General features: G+C 43.7%; 1 protein-coding gene across 1 annotated transcript in view; it reads right to left on the reverse strand.

Moving 5' to 3' along the window:
* The window catches only part of LOC106659925 (CD151 antigen-like), a 76982-nt gene that overhangs the window by 34330 nt on the left and 24150 nt on the right, over nucleotides 1–18502 (reverse strand). The window contains exon 3 of the mRNA XM_023463037.1: nucleotides 1755–1946. Within this exon, the coding sequence (XP_023318805.1) occupies nucleotides 1755–1946 (192 nt within the window). The remainder of the gene's footprint in view (nucleotides 1–1754; nucleotides 1947–18502) is intronic.

Below are 18502 nucleotides of genomic sequence, written 5' to 3' on the forward strand. Positions count from 1 at the left end.
GAACAATTAGAAAACTACTGCTGCTACTGCTGCTGCTGCTGCAGATGTTCATCGCATTCGTATACTCGCAGAGGCGATTTTCTTTCTTTTTTTTTACTTTGTTGCTCTTTCGTCGCGAGCCGGTGAAACAGTGTAAAGTGTGCAGCGATCAAACTAAATGGTTCGGAGTTCGCACTTTGAGCAAAAAGAAAAAAAAGAATCGCACAATGACAACAACAACAACCGAGAAACTTTGTAAGATAAACTTTCAGGAGTAAAAGAACAAAACCTTACAGGTGAGAAATATCCATCTCGCGTTGAGTATTAATTGCGCGAGATGGACTTTTCGCCGGTGCGTGAATGTAAGCCCGTTACATTATAAGAGCCATCTGGCGTTGCTGCTTCGGGCTGCCGGACAAGTTTCTCGCTCTACCTCCCGTGTGTACAAGAGCGATGGCCTATTCTTGGCGCCCGTGCGCTATACACTGCTCTATATATCGCGCCCATTCCTCCTTCCCTAATCCGTGCTGCCGCGTCCGTTCGTTCTTGCCGCGCCGCGACAAAAGAGGTGTGAGGCGCGAAATTAATCATCCCGCAAAGCGGCGGCAGCACGCGTATATAAATCTTCGACGGATGCGATCAATCTTTGCCGAAAAAGATGGAAGCGGATTTTATTTTATTATTTTGGCGCCGGTTGCCCCAAAAAAGTGAGAGAGAGAGAGAGGGTTCATTATACGATCGAAATCGACGAAAAAGAAAAAAGGAAGGGGAACCGCGGTGAAATTGCGGACTGTATTAAATTATGTATTCGGTTTTATCAATATAAAAGCATATTGTGTGTGTGTTTTTCAATGTTGTGCGAACTAATTGGAGCAAAAAATGAAAAACAGCTTATCTTTACGCGCGAGTCGTAAACAACGTGAATCGATGAATAAAGAGCGTGTGTAAAGTATGACTCGACGAAGGTAAAAGTTATGATTAAAGGGACCATCCACGGCATCATTGAATAATTCAGTGATGTGTATACACAAACAGCCGAGCTTAAAAGCTTTTATCTCGCTCTCGGTATGCTCGTGTGACTTAAAATATAAATGCATTTAAAAGTCGCATGTGTATGAAGCGAGTTCATGCTTCGTTGAGTAGAGTGACAAAAAACCAATTATAAATGATCGCTAGTGTATAATACGGGATATAAATGAAGCTGGGCTATTAATTATAAACCAAGCTTAGTTGAGAACCTAAATTATACAGCTATTTTGACTTTGCCACTTGCAGATTGGCAGATGTGGGTGCTCGCCATCTAGCGGTAGATGCTGAAAGTGATATTATCAACAAAAAACCAATTATAAATGATCGCTAGTGTATAATACGGGATATAAACATAGCCGTCATTTTAAACCATAAACCAAGCTTAGTTGAGAACCTAAATTATACAGTTATTTTGACTTTGCCACTTGCAGATTTGCAGGTGTGGTTGCTCGCCATCTAGCGGTAGATGCTGAAAGTGATATTATCGTATTTGAAGTAGTCGAAAGAAAGGGATTGGTATGCTCGAAAAATTGGAAGCAATTTAGTCTCTATTTCCAGGTCATTTACAAATGTGCTCAATATTTTCAACGTATTTGTACCCAAAAATGACCTCTCAAAACAATCCAATGGTTACAAATCTTACAAACTTTTAAGTACGGTCGCTTTGTGGCCATCAATGCTGATCAAATTTCTATATCAGGGCTTATAAAAAAAATTGATATATTCCATGAGTGCAAACAACTCACCACGAGTATGACGCAACGATTCTCCGACGTGACTCCTCCGCAGCCGAGCCAGCTGCCGATTATCGCCAGTCCGCCGGCGACTATGAGCGCGTAGGCCAGGAAGGGATAGGTCGAGGTCGCCATCAGCGATATGTAACTGTGCTTGGCGATCACCGTCCAGATTCCGATTCCACCTACCACGATGCCGGAGAGCTGCGAATAAATGAAAAAAAAAAACAGGATTATAACATTTTTATGCGTATATATACACATCGAAACAAGGTACGATCAAAAAGTCTTGGATATGTATGTTTCTTCTTTTATAGGTGGCAGTTAAAGTAGCGGAATCGAATTAATGATGATTTTAGCTGCAATAATTACAGCCTCCCCGCGCGTGTACCATGTATATAAGTCATCGTCATTAGAGTGGGATAAATCGAATATACGTATTAAGTAGCACTTCCGCCGTATCTAAATTTCATCCGTTAATGCACTACTGGTTCGTGTACACGAGGAAAAGAGAGAGAGATAAAAAAGGACACGCGGAGGACTGGATTACGGCTGCAACTAACGCAACGTGTCTCGAGTGGCGCTTGTGAGACTACATAAGCGCGAGGAAAAACAGCATCGCGGTGCATAATTCCTTGACTTATCCTCGATGTATAATTTGTGTGTGCGTACGTCTGTGCGCTATAGACTCGATATAATGACTAAAAAAATCTTGGAATCCCTTTCGAAGCGTATAAGAATGTGCACACAAGTGCCGTATGTATTATTATATGAGTAATGTAAACCCATCGAACGCGTAGAAAGGTCAATATTGGTCGAGTGTAAATTTCTCGAAGCTTAAATTACAATCATAAATAGCTAGCGCGCGGCGCGGGCGAAAATAAAGGCGAAACTCGCGATGTAGCTCGTTTTCGCGAATATACATACGCGATATATAATATAGACAGTAGTATAATATACGTGCATTTACACACTTGGATATATAGACGTATACATGCTTACTTATGAAACGCGCGAGTAAAATCACACCGTATACGTACGCATATATGCAGGAAAATATAATATTTACCCGCAACCACGTATACGTATACGTACACATACACTCGCTCTTCTGCGCAGTCCATACATTTCGCCCTATAAATGTGCATTATATAGGTTCAGCGCGGGCACAAAGACGCGAGTTTATACGTCGTATATATGTAGCGAGTGCAATGGAAGGATTTACGATATCGGTTCGAGTTTTTTTTCTGCGTCGCCTCCCTCTCCCTTACTCCTCCTCGACACGTGTCACGAGCGCGAATGTACTTACTGCGCCGCATGATATGTGTGCGCGACGCTGATGTCCTTTCTATACATACGTGTACTACGTGATATCTCTCTTTCCTTTTTACTTTTTTTTTTTGTGTTCGAGACTCCGTGTATTTACGTGCGTTTACAGACATTTTACAGAGACTTTACCGAGAGAAAGAGAGAGATACAAATCGATGTACGAGCCGCCAAAGTACCTTCGCTTTACGTAATCGTTCGTACGTATGTAATACGTAGAAGAGCTTTATGGTTACAGAGATCCGTTATTACAGGTCAGAGGTCGTGTTTATTTCACGCTAAACCGACTGAAAATTACATCGGGTCTCGTTCGTCTTCAACTTTTAATATAATTCATAATTTATAAAAGACAAATAACGAGCAAGTCCGAAAGTTCGTCAATTTTTGCAAACGAGCTTTGTACAAATTAAACTCGGAGTCGCTTTATATTAAACGCGCTCAAAATTTATAAACACGCGCGCGCGCGCGCGCGCATATTTATACGCATTAAATTTATTCATTACGAACTTGTGCATAATTTACATACATTGTGTATAACGATACCCATACACACACACACACACACACACACACACATACGCGTTATAAATTTAGCCGCACGGAGTATTGCGATGAGTTTGTCAGACATTTTTGATGTTGCAGTTTATATATATGCTAGAGCTATAGCTGGAGCTGCCAATACGCCGACGAGTTCGTAAATATAAAGCTATCCGACGCAGTAGCGCAGTGGCAGTAGCAGTGGCGGCGCTCCCGTCATGTTTCACCTCTATTTATTATCTACAATGTGTATGTACGGCGCGTGCATATACTGCTCGCACAAAAATATATATAGATATATGTACAACTGTGGCGCGATACGAAGTACGACAACGTTAACGTGAATGGTAGCTCGTGCGTGTATATAACGTAAGGTACAGGCTTTCTTAAGGCTTATTTTTGCGAAAGTTACACAAACGAGATCGAGATCGATGAAGTATACCAGTACGCGTCGATTTTTAACCCTTTATTCTCGAAAATGTATTAATTATGCAAGCTCCTCTTTTCTTGTTTAAGAACAATTAGCTGTGTCGCGTCGTGCGTCGTGGTACAGACAGACAGGGAGTCGAGTAAACGCGGAATATACATCAACCCCTCATCTCATCCGTCTTGGGTGCGAGAGAGAGGCAGAGAGGTAAAGAAAGATCTCCATTGTTCGCAAATATAAAAGCTGCGCAGGTAAAGAGTAACGAGGATTTCGAGGATGTATATTCCGCTCGTCCGTCGACTTTAATGAAGCCATCTTCGAATTTAATGATCGGCTATTGTGAGGATTGTCCTGCACCAGCGCGTACCGGTGTGCACGGATATAAATATATTTAACATTATAATACAGACACACGTCGACGCACAGCCTTTATAAAATCATTTTGAAACTTTCCCGCGCGTACGTGAATATACACGGAGAGAATTACTATACTAAATATCAACACATTAGCTTGCACATATTGCTATGTTCTCTAGAAAAAGAGCCCCAGAGTCGATATATATTAATTTTTGTTATGTAACATAGTAATTTTTAGTGCGGTATGTGGTATTTTTTAGATTAGTAAAATTATTTTAAAATAATAATTTTCTTGAGTGGCTTCCCGAGACGATTTTTCGATTTTTTGAGAGCCCAAAGTATTTGACCTATCCCTGCTTTCTGCGATCATGGAATTATTTCATTGGTCGGTTTTTACAAACACAAACATTTGCCTGCCTCTAGAAATAGACCTACGTAACAGACGTGTATTCAATATTTAGCGCAGTATATATACCAATCGGACAGTTTTCCTGCCACTTGCAGGAACTGATCATACGCCATCTGTTAATGAAAATAGAAGCTTTGTTCATGGTAAAAATTGTTACAATACAAAATAATTTTTGAAATATTTATTCTCAAATTTTCCCATAATCTATAGTAAAATTTGCTACATACCAATTTTTACTATGTTAATATGGCAATTTTTAGAATATCTTATAATATAGTAATTTTTGCTTGCGAATGTGCTGATATTTAGTATAGTATTTCTCTCCGTGTATATTTATTTAACGTCATAATACAGACACACGTCGACGCACAACCTTTATAAAATCATTTTGAAACTTTCCCGCGCGTACGTGCATATATAAGAAGTGGATTTAATTCCAACGCCACCGCCGCAGCCGCCGTCGTTGCACGGATTATAAGCCCAACTCGTTATAAAAGTTAAAGATTCAATTACGCAATTCGGCTTGGGTAAAGATCGACGACGGGCAGGGCCTAGGCAGGTAGCAGTAGTAGACTGACACTCGAGAGCTTGACTTTGGGGCTCGTTCATAATGAATATATTCTTTGTTGCTAACTGTTATACGTCGAGAAGCAGCGGCAGCGACGTTATTAATAGTTATATTTTGCAGGGCTCGAAAACTTCCAACTCGCAAGTTGCCAGTTATTACTATACGGTCGGATGCTGTATTCGTACAATGTTAAAGTCAAATATTAATCCGTAACGCGTTTACGACTCTCTCTGCGCAAGCTCGAATCATTGTCTAAATTACCTTCCCGAGGCGAAGACTAAAAATTGTTTCGCGAACGAGAAAGCGATTCGGCTGGGCTGTGCGCCACTGTTTTCCATGGATATTATGTACAATATATAAAATTAAAGCGGAATGGTTGTGCGCGCGAAGGTAGATTTAATCGCTCGTTTTCGATAACGAGATGAGCCGAGTGTCGAGCTTTTCCTCCGCAGGCAAAAAAGCTGCGAGTTTTGTGCATACTTTGAGTCAAACAACAACAACAACAATAACAATAACACAGTGTGACTGCGTTCAATTATTTTCGTAAGATATAAGGTATACCACGACAAGCGAGAGAAAATTCGTTCTCTCTCTCTGTCGAGTTGAAAACCACAGCCTCACAGCCGCGCCTGACTGTGTACAGGAGTGTAGAGGCTTTAACCGCAGTTCAAATAACAGCCCTTGAAAGAGCACACGATGGAACGCACACGTTTTTACGATTCTTCTTTTTTCTTCTTCTTCCTCTTTTTTTTTCAACACTTTTTCATTTTTATCTTGGCCTCTCAGCTCTCGAGCTCTCGAGCGCTCAGCGCGCGGTGTGCCGTGTGCAAATTCTGCACAGGTCATTCTGTGCTAGTCACTCTTTAACAGCTTTGAAACGGCAGTCCGGAGCAAGAGAGCTGCGAAATAAAGAAATTAACGCGCGCAGCACAACGTGTGTATAGTATAGAGTATATGCCAGTACCTACCGAGCGCGCGCGCGTGTTTGGCTTGTGTATAACTCATCAAAAGAACATTTCACTCGTTCGTTTCTCTTGCGCTCAGGCAGGTATGTATAGAGGTACGTTTATGTGTCTATAGTTTATATACGTAGAGAATATTGAAAGCTGCTGCTGCTGCTACGACTCTATATACGTACGGTCCGCAACGGGGGCAAAAGCGCTTTTGATCGCGTTTGGTCCACTCGAGAGAGCTTGCGAGCTTGCGACTACGACGACGACGAAAAGCTCGAGCTAGCGTACATTATCCTCGTCTTCGTGGTTAAATAATAATTATCGCTCTTAATGATCACCCGAGGGAAGAACCGAGTCTCTATCTCCTGTCCCAACGAGTAGCAGCAGCGGCAGCAGCAGCACGTCCATCTTGCCTCGACTATATTTCTATACGTATATAACGGCCTAATCCTCTTTGGTCGCGGGGCCGAAGCCCGTGCTTGCAAACGACGACGACGACGACGACGACATAAATTATGCGCATCGCGTCGCACCATCGCGTGTATGATTTACTAGGAACCGTGACAATTTACGACTCGACTCTCTGCGAGACCGGGCCCGGCCGCTCCACACTCCGTATATATACTAGTAGTAGTACGTCGCGACTTTGTGTTCTATATAATGTACTTGCAAGCGGCTCGCAGAAATTATACATTTGATGTACACAGCAGCCGGTACACAGCTACTCTGCACGACGACGACGTATACTCGAGTTGGTCAGCTTCTATCCCACCCGTTATGGAATATAGATACTTTGTACACGACGATGTGCATCTATTAATGATGTAGCTGTATGACACACTAGCATATTCCGGGGGCTAAAATTTCTTTCATCACGCGGAAGGTCTACTACACCACACTCTTAGTTATTTATGCATGGTGCATGTAAAAGCGACGAGATGCGCGGATTCGAGAGCTTTTCTTTGGTGCGGAGGAGAAAAAAAAAACAACGAGTCCGTCGAGCCGAAAGTGAAATATATCACGTGGCGCATATTATATGTATGTAGGAAGCGTGGCCTACATTGCACTCGCTGCGCGCGTAGGTGCTTGCTTAATAATCCGGAAATTCGATAGGCGTGTATATACGGGGGCCGCCACCGCCGTACTCTTATTATACCGCGTCTGTCGTATATACAATATTCCGTTGTTTTTGCTCGACCTCTCGCATAATACGTATTCACGCTCGGTGTATATAACTCAAAATTCGAAAAGACTTCTGACATGCTAATTCGAAGACTCGTTTCTTGTATGTACAAATGGGATTTAGCTAATATCCCGCTTTACGTCCGGACGCGCCGCACCGTGTCGCAATAAATTCGATTACGTATATTATGATTCAACGCGCGCCGATCGATCCAAGGAGGAACACAGGCGATGCAAAAAAGCGTGAGCGGAACTCAATTATACGCAAGCGGATCTTACAAGTCGCTGATGCTGCTGTCGATTCATCGCGTTATACAAATGAATATGACGAAACGACGAGCGTCGCGTGTCGCTCGAGTAAAACAAAAGTATGTATATATTCCTACCTGTCACGTTCTCCGACTCGAGAGCTTTGGCTGCGAATGAACTCGCGCAGAGAAGGCGCGACGGAAGAGAAAAAAAATTCATTTCCTAAGTCGTGCAGAGAGAGAGTGAGAGAGAGACAGCGTACGTACACTCGTAATCTCGAAGGTGAGATTACAAAATGTAAAAAGGCACGCTTACACGTATAGCAGCTATACACATCATACGTGTAGAAAGAAAGACCAAGAAAAGGCGTGCGCGTGTTATGTTACGTACGTATACGTATCTTCGCGTACACACAATCTGCATCTCTATACGTATATATGTATGTACGAAGGCACAAAACCGCACGGTATCTATACACGGGAGTGACGAAGCCACGCGCGCTCCGACTGCTGCGGCCGCTGCTGCAGTGTATACTATATATATACAGTCGCCGAGTCAGTGCCACGGACAGGTTTTATGGAATTCGAGCGTATATACATACACACACATAGGAGCACGGCCGGCGCGTACTCCTTTCTTCGCGGCTTTAAAAACGCCCACGATATAATCTCGGCTCCGATGCCAAGCGGCGGCGGCGGCGCACGCGACTTGTACTCCCGCTCCTCTCTCTCGCGTATATACGGAGGAGCTCTGTCTCTGCTAGCAGTTACTGCTGCTGCTGCTGCTGCGCTATTATTGCGATTGTTTCATCTCTTTCGCGCGCGCGAAAAGATTCCGCAGTTATCCTACGGCTGTGTCCGCGAGGCGCGGGTATATACGGTTCCGATGCAAAAGCTACATTTACCCCCCTTTTGCGGTCTCATCGGTACATGTGCGGTGCTGCTCTGCGCGAGAAAGAGTACGAGAGAGGAATTGCCGAGAGGAATGAACGAGTTTACGATGCTCTCGCTCGCTCCGACATACGTGTACACGTATTGAAATTTCAATTATTCATATACATCTTGATGTATGTACGTACGTACGTACGAGAAGTAAGCGCCGTAAGTTGCGTCTTGTCTCGCGAATTCGTCGAGAATGTGTCGAGTTTTATTATTCTTTTCGCGCCTGTATGTATACGCGCGAGTCTCGAGATGTATCTTACATTTGCTTGATATTTTCTAGCTTATATACGTACTCACATATGGCCAAGCCCTTACGAAAATACAAAACGATTATTTTTGTTTTTGAAATAAAAACATATATCATATTGAAGCAAAAAGGAGGCCAAAAACAAAGCCGTGCAGCACGCGCTCTTAGTTTGTACTATTTGCGTTCTCATCTATCCTACATATATACATAAGCGCATGAGTTCGCAGCGAGAGAGAGAGAGAGAGAAAAGTCGATAATCCTTTAATCCATTTACATTCGAGAAACAAGCTGTTGCCGCTGTTGCTGTTGCTGCTGCTGGTGAGCGTCCAATCGAGCGTGTTTACGAACAAAAAAAATTGTTAGACCGACGCTCCTGACTATACCTGCGCGAGCGCACCCGCGCATAAACGTACGAAACGAAAAAATGCAGGAAAAAGATCCATTCATTAAATCCCACCTGACCGGTAGCAGCAGCAGCAGCAGACACGCGGATTCGCGCCGCGCAGAAATGCGATAAATGCGCGTCTTTCGCGTCTCGTCGCGCTTATATCATTCGCGATAATAATTATTATGATATCCAACGCTCGTTTCGCGACACCTTACTCGCGTGTGGCTCTATAAAATCATGCAGCGCGTATAATATAATACGCGCACGCCGGAAAAAGAGATGGCGAACGAAGATTCGTCGCTGAAAAGATCTCTGCGTTCGACGTTCCCCCCTGCGCCGAAAAATCGAGCCCGAGCTCGTGCGCAGCAGCGTAATATTACTCGTCCAAAAAAGCATCTCGAGTTTCTGAAATATCGATTGTTAAGCCGTCCGAGAGCTCGCAGCGCACTGCAGCTCGGCTGCGGCCCGCACGCAGTTTATTTCTTTATTTTTCTTGTATTTCATTTCGCGCCGTGGCGCTCGTAAAAATCATACTTGATGAACTTTTTCGATCGCGCGGTGTAGTGGGTACTCGAAATTCCGCGCAGCAGTATAGTGTACGGGTGTGAAAAAACATATCGCGAGGTTTTTTTTCGAAAACGAGACGCGACTGCGGGCGCGCGAGTCTAATTTGCGCGCGGCGTAATTTGACTCTCTGTCCGCTTTAATTATAATAATATTTACAATCGCGCGGTGATACACACGACGGTCGTGAAATTAATCAAAAGCGAGAGACGTACGCTACTTGGGACGTCTCGACACGAATGTATACACGATTTTGCGTGTAGGCGTGATCGTAATCGTATAATTAAGAGAAGAAGCCAACAAAAAAAAAAGAGAAAGAGGAAATTAATCAGCTTTACGGACCGGAAGACAAATTGACTGGCACCTTCTTACGTATAATACGGCTGCTAATTCGATGTTTATATAGGTAATATAAAGCGTTGAAATGATTCACGATCGATTTATACATAGCACACACAGTGAGCAGCTCGCATACAAAAGTGTAATAATATACGAATACGAACTGGTTCTCGCCCGGCAAATTTCCATGGCAACTCGAGAGAGCGCGAGCAGTAGTACAGTATAGGATATGATATATAAAAAGTTGAAATTGTTCATTTCTGAATCGAGCAGCAACTCGAGCTCGAGAGTTTTATTCTACATGTATGCAGCTATACTACTCTCTATACACTGCAATAGTGCCGAGCTTAATAGAATTACGATTTCCCATGGGGAGGAGCGAGGCACGGGGGTACGGGTGTTCGCAAAACGCTTCGTGTGCGTTGAGTTATTTACCAACGCGTCGGCGGCGGCGACGGCCCTCGGTGGCAGCAGCAGCGCTCGGCTCGCGAACCTCCCAAGGGAACGATATTCGTATGTATGTATGGAGCCTCGAATTCGCGCGCTATATACAGAGGATATATTACGAGGAGCAGCGAGGGATCAAGTGTGAAAGACACGCGGGTAAATATGTATAACCCGAATAATGAAAGGGAGATTCGTTGGAGCGTGCGCGAGCTGTGCACAGCGGTACGTTTCGCGTTTAATGCGTCGACGCGATATCTGATGATTCGATTCTTTTTGACTCTTTTCGACGCGTTTTCCGGTCTATGCCTGGGGGCTTGTCTCTGGATATGTGTGCAGTTAATTACACGCTTTGACGAGTAACGCGAAAGGAACGAAAAAAAAATCACACTTTTACATTAACGCAATAATCTTGATTAGATTTTTAAAATGAAAATGCCTCGCTCGCTCCTGTGTGTGCCAGCACACGGCCCAACCCTTTTCTGGCAGCGGCAGCAGCAGCAGCTGAAAATCCCCGTTCTCAAAATATTTAGGCGAATAAAAAAAAAATGGAAAGGAAAGAATTCCTACGCGCGTATTTCGGCTAAAGGTAAAAATTTCAACCAAAAAATGACGAGAATTCCGCGAAGCCACCGGAGCGCCGCTGCCGCAATTGAAAGTGCGCCTTTGAAAAAAAAAAAAAAAAAGAAAGGAAGAGGAAAACGAGAGGTAGAGAATCTACCGCTACCAAGCGCCGCGGCTCGTCTCTTTTTTCATCGGGGGGCTGCTGCACTGTACGGAGAGAAAATCGGTACTTGACTCGCACAGTAGCAGCAGCGGCGGCAACCCTACAGCAGTACCTGTACGTCGTCTCCTCGAGAAAGCTCACACGAAACGCTGTGTGCAATACGTGTACCTATATATACTATATTCGCGAATTTCCACCGTCGCCCTTTTGTGTCGATATAATGTTCAGCGAGCGAAAGATAAGAAGATTCCTCGCTCGGCTCTCGGCTGCGGCTGCCGAAAAAAGCTCGTGCACACACGTATATTCAATGAGCGATTGTGAATGATCAAGTATCCTCCTGTGTCTCTCTTTTCTCCATGTAAGAAAAGTCCGAGGCTACATACGCGGGGCTTATAAATATATAAATCCGTGGCGTACACAAAAGGAATTCATGAAATATGTATTTACTCTATTGATTTACTCCTTGTATTTACTCTTTTGATTCCCGCGTGCAATTTCGAAAATAACAACGACGAGTTCTGTTCTGGAATTTCAAAATTTTACGAGAAATACAAATTTTCATGTTTGCGTTAATCAAACGCCTCGACGTTTCGAAAGTTGTTGTGTTTACGGTGTGGCGTGAAAAAACTCTATAAGCCTATAAAAATATTATCAGGACCTATACGATACGTCGTTTTGTTTTCTCCCAAAATTTTATTAGAATATATCGAATCATGAATATTAATACTCCGTGCGATAAGTGCGAAAGTGTAGACACCACGTTGTATTGTCGGTATCGGAACGTGTTTTTTAAAAAACTCATCAGCGTTTTATAGTTTATTAAAAAAGCGACAGTAAATACAGTTCGATTTTCGGCACTCGCGAAACCGAATTCCATTCGCGTTCCTCTTTTTATTTGTTTTTTCGTATTCATACCGATCCATCGATTTGGAAAATTCGAGCTACGAGATGCGCGCGATGCGAATAATAAAAAAAAGATTTTATAGCCGGTGATACGAGAGTGATTCTACATTAAACTAGTTTCTTGTATTATTACCCGTACCACTCGGAAACGGCATTATTTATCGATGACTCGTCGATATCATCGATCGTTCCAAAGTCGTAAAAAGCCAAAGATGTTCTACCCGCGCGATTTTCGAAATCTCAGGTGCTGCTGCTCCACTCGCGCATCTTCTAATGCTATAATGTTCTATAGTAGCACTAACAACCTCTCCAAAAATCCCCATTTTAATGGCGAACCAAGAGACAATCGATACGCATAAAGTTTATATGCATAAAAATTTCCATAAATGCGGATGTCGTCGGTACGCCACTATGCTCACTGCTACGTATCCTATAAATGCGTATAATGATATAACGGAGAACTCGAAAGTGAATAACGAGCCATACCGCGACCTGCGTGTGGATATATGTACGGAGGTGCGCCGCCCGCGCTTTCCTTTCCTCTCTTCCTCTCTCTCATCATCCTTATACGCAATATCAAACATTTCGTTTTTATACACACTGTCCTGCCTCGTGACTCTCCCGCGTGTGTGTTTGTGCGCGCTTGCCTCATTAGGCCTCGTCGAATTTTAACGCACACACTCTTTTTGATGGGGACCTGCAGAGGAGTTATGTACCGGTATTATATATACCGGGTGACGAGGCATTTTTTTCTCCAAAGTCGAGAGCGCACGTCGCTAATGAGTATTAAAGAGAGCTGAAAAAAAAGGTATAAGGAGTCGCCAGCGAGTTCACGACTACCGAGCCTCGAAGGACCGATTCGTTGAATTGCAAAACACATCCGTCGCGATCCCGTATATGTGTACGCGCGATTTGTTGAAAATTTCGGCGGCTAATGACTCTCGAGATTACTTTTTTTCAAAGTTGATAAGATACGGTCACGAAGTAATGTGTATAGTTGAAAATACTACTTTTAGCTTTTGTTTTCGCAACTATAAGCTGCAAGCTGTAACAATGAATTTGCGCGCGGCGCGCATCTTTGAGCATATCACAAGAGTACCGCAGGCTGTGTACCACTATACGACGTAGCAGCATATAACATGTGTATATAATAATAAAGGCTACATACGTATATGGCTCATCAAAGAGAAAACTGGGACTTGGATGTGTCGGAAGATTAGGATAGTACTATATGTATAATACGTGCACTCGTGTGTAGTTATATCGCGTCGTACCAAGCTGTTGGCTTATAGTATACGCGTACAGAGTTAGAAACTCAACGGAACTAAATCAACAGGTTATTCAAGTTTGCGCGCATATGCACATCATCGTGCACGCGCCGCGTCGCCTTTATACAGCGCAGACGTATATTTTGTGCACAGCCTAAGCGAATTCCCTAATCTTTTGTAATCAAATTTCGTACAAAGGCTGAAATTATCATCATTATTATTATCATCGTCATCGCGAGGTGGGGCGCGGCGCTTTATCTTCGCATATATATAAGTTTCGCGCCGTATTATATACATACACGATAATGAAAGAAACCCGTTAAACGATCGCTGCGGCTAATTGCAAAATGAGCATGGAGAGCAGGGGCAGCGGTAGGCGCCACGAGAATGCCGAAAGAGAGAGAGAGATTATCGTTCGATGCTAATATAAAGGTATATAATACTCGGGGGCTGCAGCGCTAAAAAGTTATTTAATGAAATAATGAAAGGACGAACTCGCGCGCGTACCCCATATAAAGCAAAATCTCGAGTGATATAAAAGTAATTTTAATTTTTGCGACGAGGCGAAATCGTTCGCATTTATACTCGCTCTCGTAGCGAGCGAGTGAGAGAAACTTGAAAGAGTTGAAAGGAAAGAGAGAAAAAAAAAATAACAGGTAAAATTTGATTAAAGTTCGGTCCAGGCGTGCAGTGCAGTGTTTGGATACGCGTGTCTAAACGCGTACAATATATCGCATTTAAGCGTTTCTGTATACTTGAATAATAATATGAGCGACGAGTCGGGGTTATTACGAAGCTCTCCCGCGGCAGGTATAACGTAAAAAAATAAATAAAGATAATGGCAAGTGGTGTACTTTCGTCATCGCGAAAAACTTGGTGGAGGTACTACCAAGTATCGACTGCTACCGAATTTATCGTTCGATCGCTCGAAGCCATCGTGTGTGTATCGATACATACCACAGGCCATTGCCATACAGCGATGCCGATCGCTGAATAATTGAATATTTTAACACGCAGCCGCCGCCGCGCGTGTATACCCGTGATTAGTCCGCAGGTGCAGATTTTTCAGATTTTCATTCTTGCGGTCCTGCGGAGCGCAAATACACCGATCGATACAAGAGAACGCGGATCGCGCCTTCGTACGTAATTCTCTGCGCTCGATGCAGCTCGCGCGTGTATGCGTGCAGATCTGCACCGATATAACATGTGTATACAAATACAAAACGGTACGTGCGATCCAGCTGACATCGATAAGCATCTCTATCGGCGGGCAGGGTAATCGTTCTCATGCGTATGTGCACCGCCTCGCGACCGCGCCTCGAGGCCTGCAGCATCGTATATATATAATATATTTTCTTCTCCCGCGGGCTTGTGCGCAAACGTATTATACGCGCACAGAGGCGTATAGCAGATCGCGATCGTGCGTGTCTTTTATCGGTCCTCGTTGTTTTATTGGGTCATTCGTTGAAGATGTTACGCGCGGTTTCGTCGTTCGGGATGCCGTCGTAGTCTCTCTTCCCATTTTTTTTATTTTTTATTGCGATTGCGTCTTTTATTCTTCTTCGCTGCTCCTCGCGCGCAAACTTCCTCTCGCGGAGAGCAACCGAACTTTATATATATATATCTACGCGTAAACAGAAACCGCACCGTAAACGTTATACGGTCGTATGAGGTGCGCTGCAGGTACGGACGAATTCGTTGCGGTCGTATCCCAGCTATTCGAAGTAATCACGAATAGATCTGGCCGAGCGCGTGTGCGGGGCTCTCTTATATATACCTGCTGTACTATAACGTCAAGTTTTGGATCGTCGTTATTATATATTCCTGCACAAATAGTCTCCACTAGGCGAAACGGCGTACATACAATAATGATGATATCGCGTAGAGAAGCTGCCTCAAAACCACGACGACTCGAAGGCCAAACGCTCGAGTATATACTGTGTTATATGTTTATATAAACGCATAAAAGTGCCACGGGGCAATATTTGCATTCTTTGTGTGTGTGTGTGCCCAGCGTCGTCGTCGTAGTCGTCGTTTGCTTTTACGCGCATTACACCCCTTCTTGGCCTTTTCGTATACAGCGGAGCGTCTTGAGAGTAATTTTCTAAAAACGCCTGCCGGCGAGTCGTGAAATTAAAGCAATTAGTCGTCCCTTGGAGAGTATGGTTTTGCTGCACGTGGTAGTATAGCAGCTAAAAATTAAGCGATGCGCGCCGCGTGCTTCCTAGCTTTTGAATTTATACACTTTTTGTCTTGAAAAAAAGAACAGAAAAGATTTTCTTAACGAAGAAGAAATTCATAGATGGTAGCAGCTCCGGGTGCGATCGAAGCTGGCGTGAAAAATGAATATCCGCGTAAAAAAATTAACTTTAATTTTCGACAATTATGACATTCCTTGGTTCATACTGCGAGAATTTTTCATTTAGACGCAATCGTGCATTCATCCGTACGCTAGGCACTACATACACACGCGTACTACGACTACGGGTAATCTGAAATATCATACCTCGCTGCACGTGCTGTATGTATATATACGCTCGCGCATTTTAACAACGCGCAACTCTTGAGATAACAATGTCGAGGAGAATGAGAGAGAGAGAAGGAGCGCACAAGGCAAAAGCATAAATCTTTCAAAGGAATACTATACGCGCAGAGAGAGAGAGGAAACCTTCCTTGTTAGCCTCCAAGGAGAATTAGAATAATTTTGACATGCTCGCTTATGTTTAAGCTATACTATGTTATATATATATACGCGAAAGTCGCTCATGCGTACGCTCTATTTCGTCGTTTGTGTCTGTCTGTATGTGACTGCGAAACGCGCGTACACGCGACACCGACGCGTAGTATTCTCCAGAACCGCGCGGCGACAAAAGCCAATGGAAATTTCGCAATTCTCGAGTGTAAATAATACGAATCGTCGTCGTCGAGCGTCAGCGACGATGACGGCGGCGGCGGGGGAGCAAATAATAATCTACCGACGCGAACGCGCGACATTTGGACGTTTTCGCGAATCAGTTTTTTCCTCCTCCCTTGTTTTTATTATTATATGCACCTGCGCGCGGGCGCTGCCTTTTTTGTTGTTGTTGTCTCGGATAGCTATACACAAATGTTTTATATATCGCGGCAGTCGAAGGTAGAAAAGAGACTTTTTCAGCGTAGGTACAAAGGCTTCGGTTGGGCTTTCAAAACTTCACGGCAGGCAGTATATATAGCGTGCGTATGTATTCGCTCTTTTTCTTCTATACCAGCGCTAAAAAATTTACGCTCCTTTTTTTTGCGAAAACAAAAAAAATCAACAACAACAACAACAACAACGAGAAAGGGGAAAAAACAAAGAGAGCATCGAGGTTTTACCGTGACGAGAGACTGTATTGATATTTTCGACCCTTTATTTCACTCCTTTTTACTTTCATATATACGAAGTCGAGCCGCAGTCTCGAATTTCGAAACGCTCGATCGGTGCAGAGTGCATAAAAATTAATTAATATCCGTAAAAAAAAATAAGTTTAAAAACGCACATAAATAAAGACGAAGATGCAGCGGATTTTCGGAAAATGAAGCTCCAACATAGACGCTATACTCCAACGTATGTCGAAGAAAACTCCATCAATTCTACGTTAGCATGGTAACCGATGGTTTATATGTGCGCGCGCGCGACGAGGTACCTATTGGACGGCGCGTATAACGTTCGTTCCACCGGTGTAATTCGCCTTCTGGATGTCTTTTAGCATAAATCTCACGCGACATTTATGACCGTAATGCTCGATGCACACAGACACACACATATACACAGAAGCTGCTGCTCGTTCCCGAGGTATATGTGTATGTATATATAACGTACAGGAGTCAAGAGAGCAGCAGCTTCAGGCCCAGGCAGTCAGCGACGTTGCATCGGTCCATTTACTTCGCCGCCACTGCCGCGTCTCTCTGACTGTTAATCGAACTCGATGTCCCGCAGGATCGAGAATGTACAAGATCGTTTCCCCCTTGGCTTTTCTCTCTCTACGCTCGAGGCAAGCTCAACGCGTTATACGTCGCGTATATGTATATCAAGACCTGCTCTCTGCTTCCGTATCGACGCTCGAGTGACTGTATAATACAATAATAATACGTCATCGGCGATTTTTGCAAGCTATATACCGCTCCGGATAGACAAGTAACTTGTTTTTCGAATCTAAATAGCAAATGTGGTATTCGAGAATAGAGAGAGAGAGTAGGTCAAACGATCTCGCGGGCGGACTATAATCGGAAGCTGTGTAATGTATCGTGCGCAAGCGATCTCACGACGTTTGTTTTTCCAATCCATTCCGATGTATACACACCACTGACATGATTTTCAATTTTAAACGCGCTCCCGCGCGCAACCCCGAAGCGAGTCAATTATTACGTCTCTGTTGTACTTGTATACTCGCGTATATAGCTGCCGATCTCGTTCGGCGAAATACGTCGATAAAAATTATGAAACGTATAACGGAAGCTTAGGCTGCGCCTTTGGGAAAATCGAGACGAGCGAAAACGTCACGTACGGCGAGACCAAGACCGATAAAAGCGAGGTCGATAATACGCGTATTTGCGAAGCAATACTCGAGACTTATATAGTTTCTACAGCGGTGATTGAGAGTTCGAGATCGGACTGCAGCTCGAAATTAATTACGGATCGGATCGAATACTAGATGACGCAGAGACAAGCTTATCAAATGCTCGGCAGAGAGAAAATATCGTATATATCTACGGAAATGGTGCTCCATAACCGAGAAGATTCGCTCCGGTACTCGAGGAGCAGCGGAGCTAGCTCTCGACCATTATCACATTTTGCCCGCAACGACAATAAACGCAGAGAGTCGATCTGCTGCCTGTGGCTCTTCTTCTCCATACATAGCGTGGCATATATATATCGACACCACCAAATTGCTATATCCCGCACGCATACG

This window comes from Trichogramma pretiosum, unplaced genomic scaffold, assembly GCF_000599845.2.
Source record: "Trichogramma pretiosum strain Unisexual culture from Peru unplaced genomic scaffold, Tpre_2.0 scaffold19, whole genome shotgun sequence".
NCBI classification, from domain to species: Eukaryota; Metazoa; Arthropoda; class Insecta; order Hymenoptera; family Trichogrammatidae; genus Trichogramma; species Trichogramma pretiosum.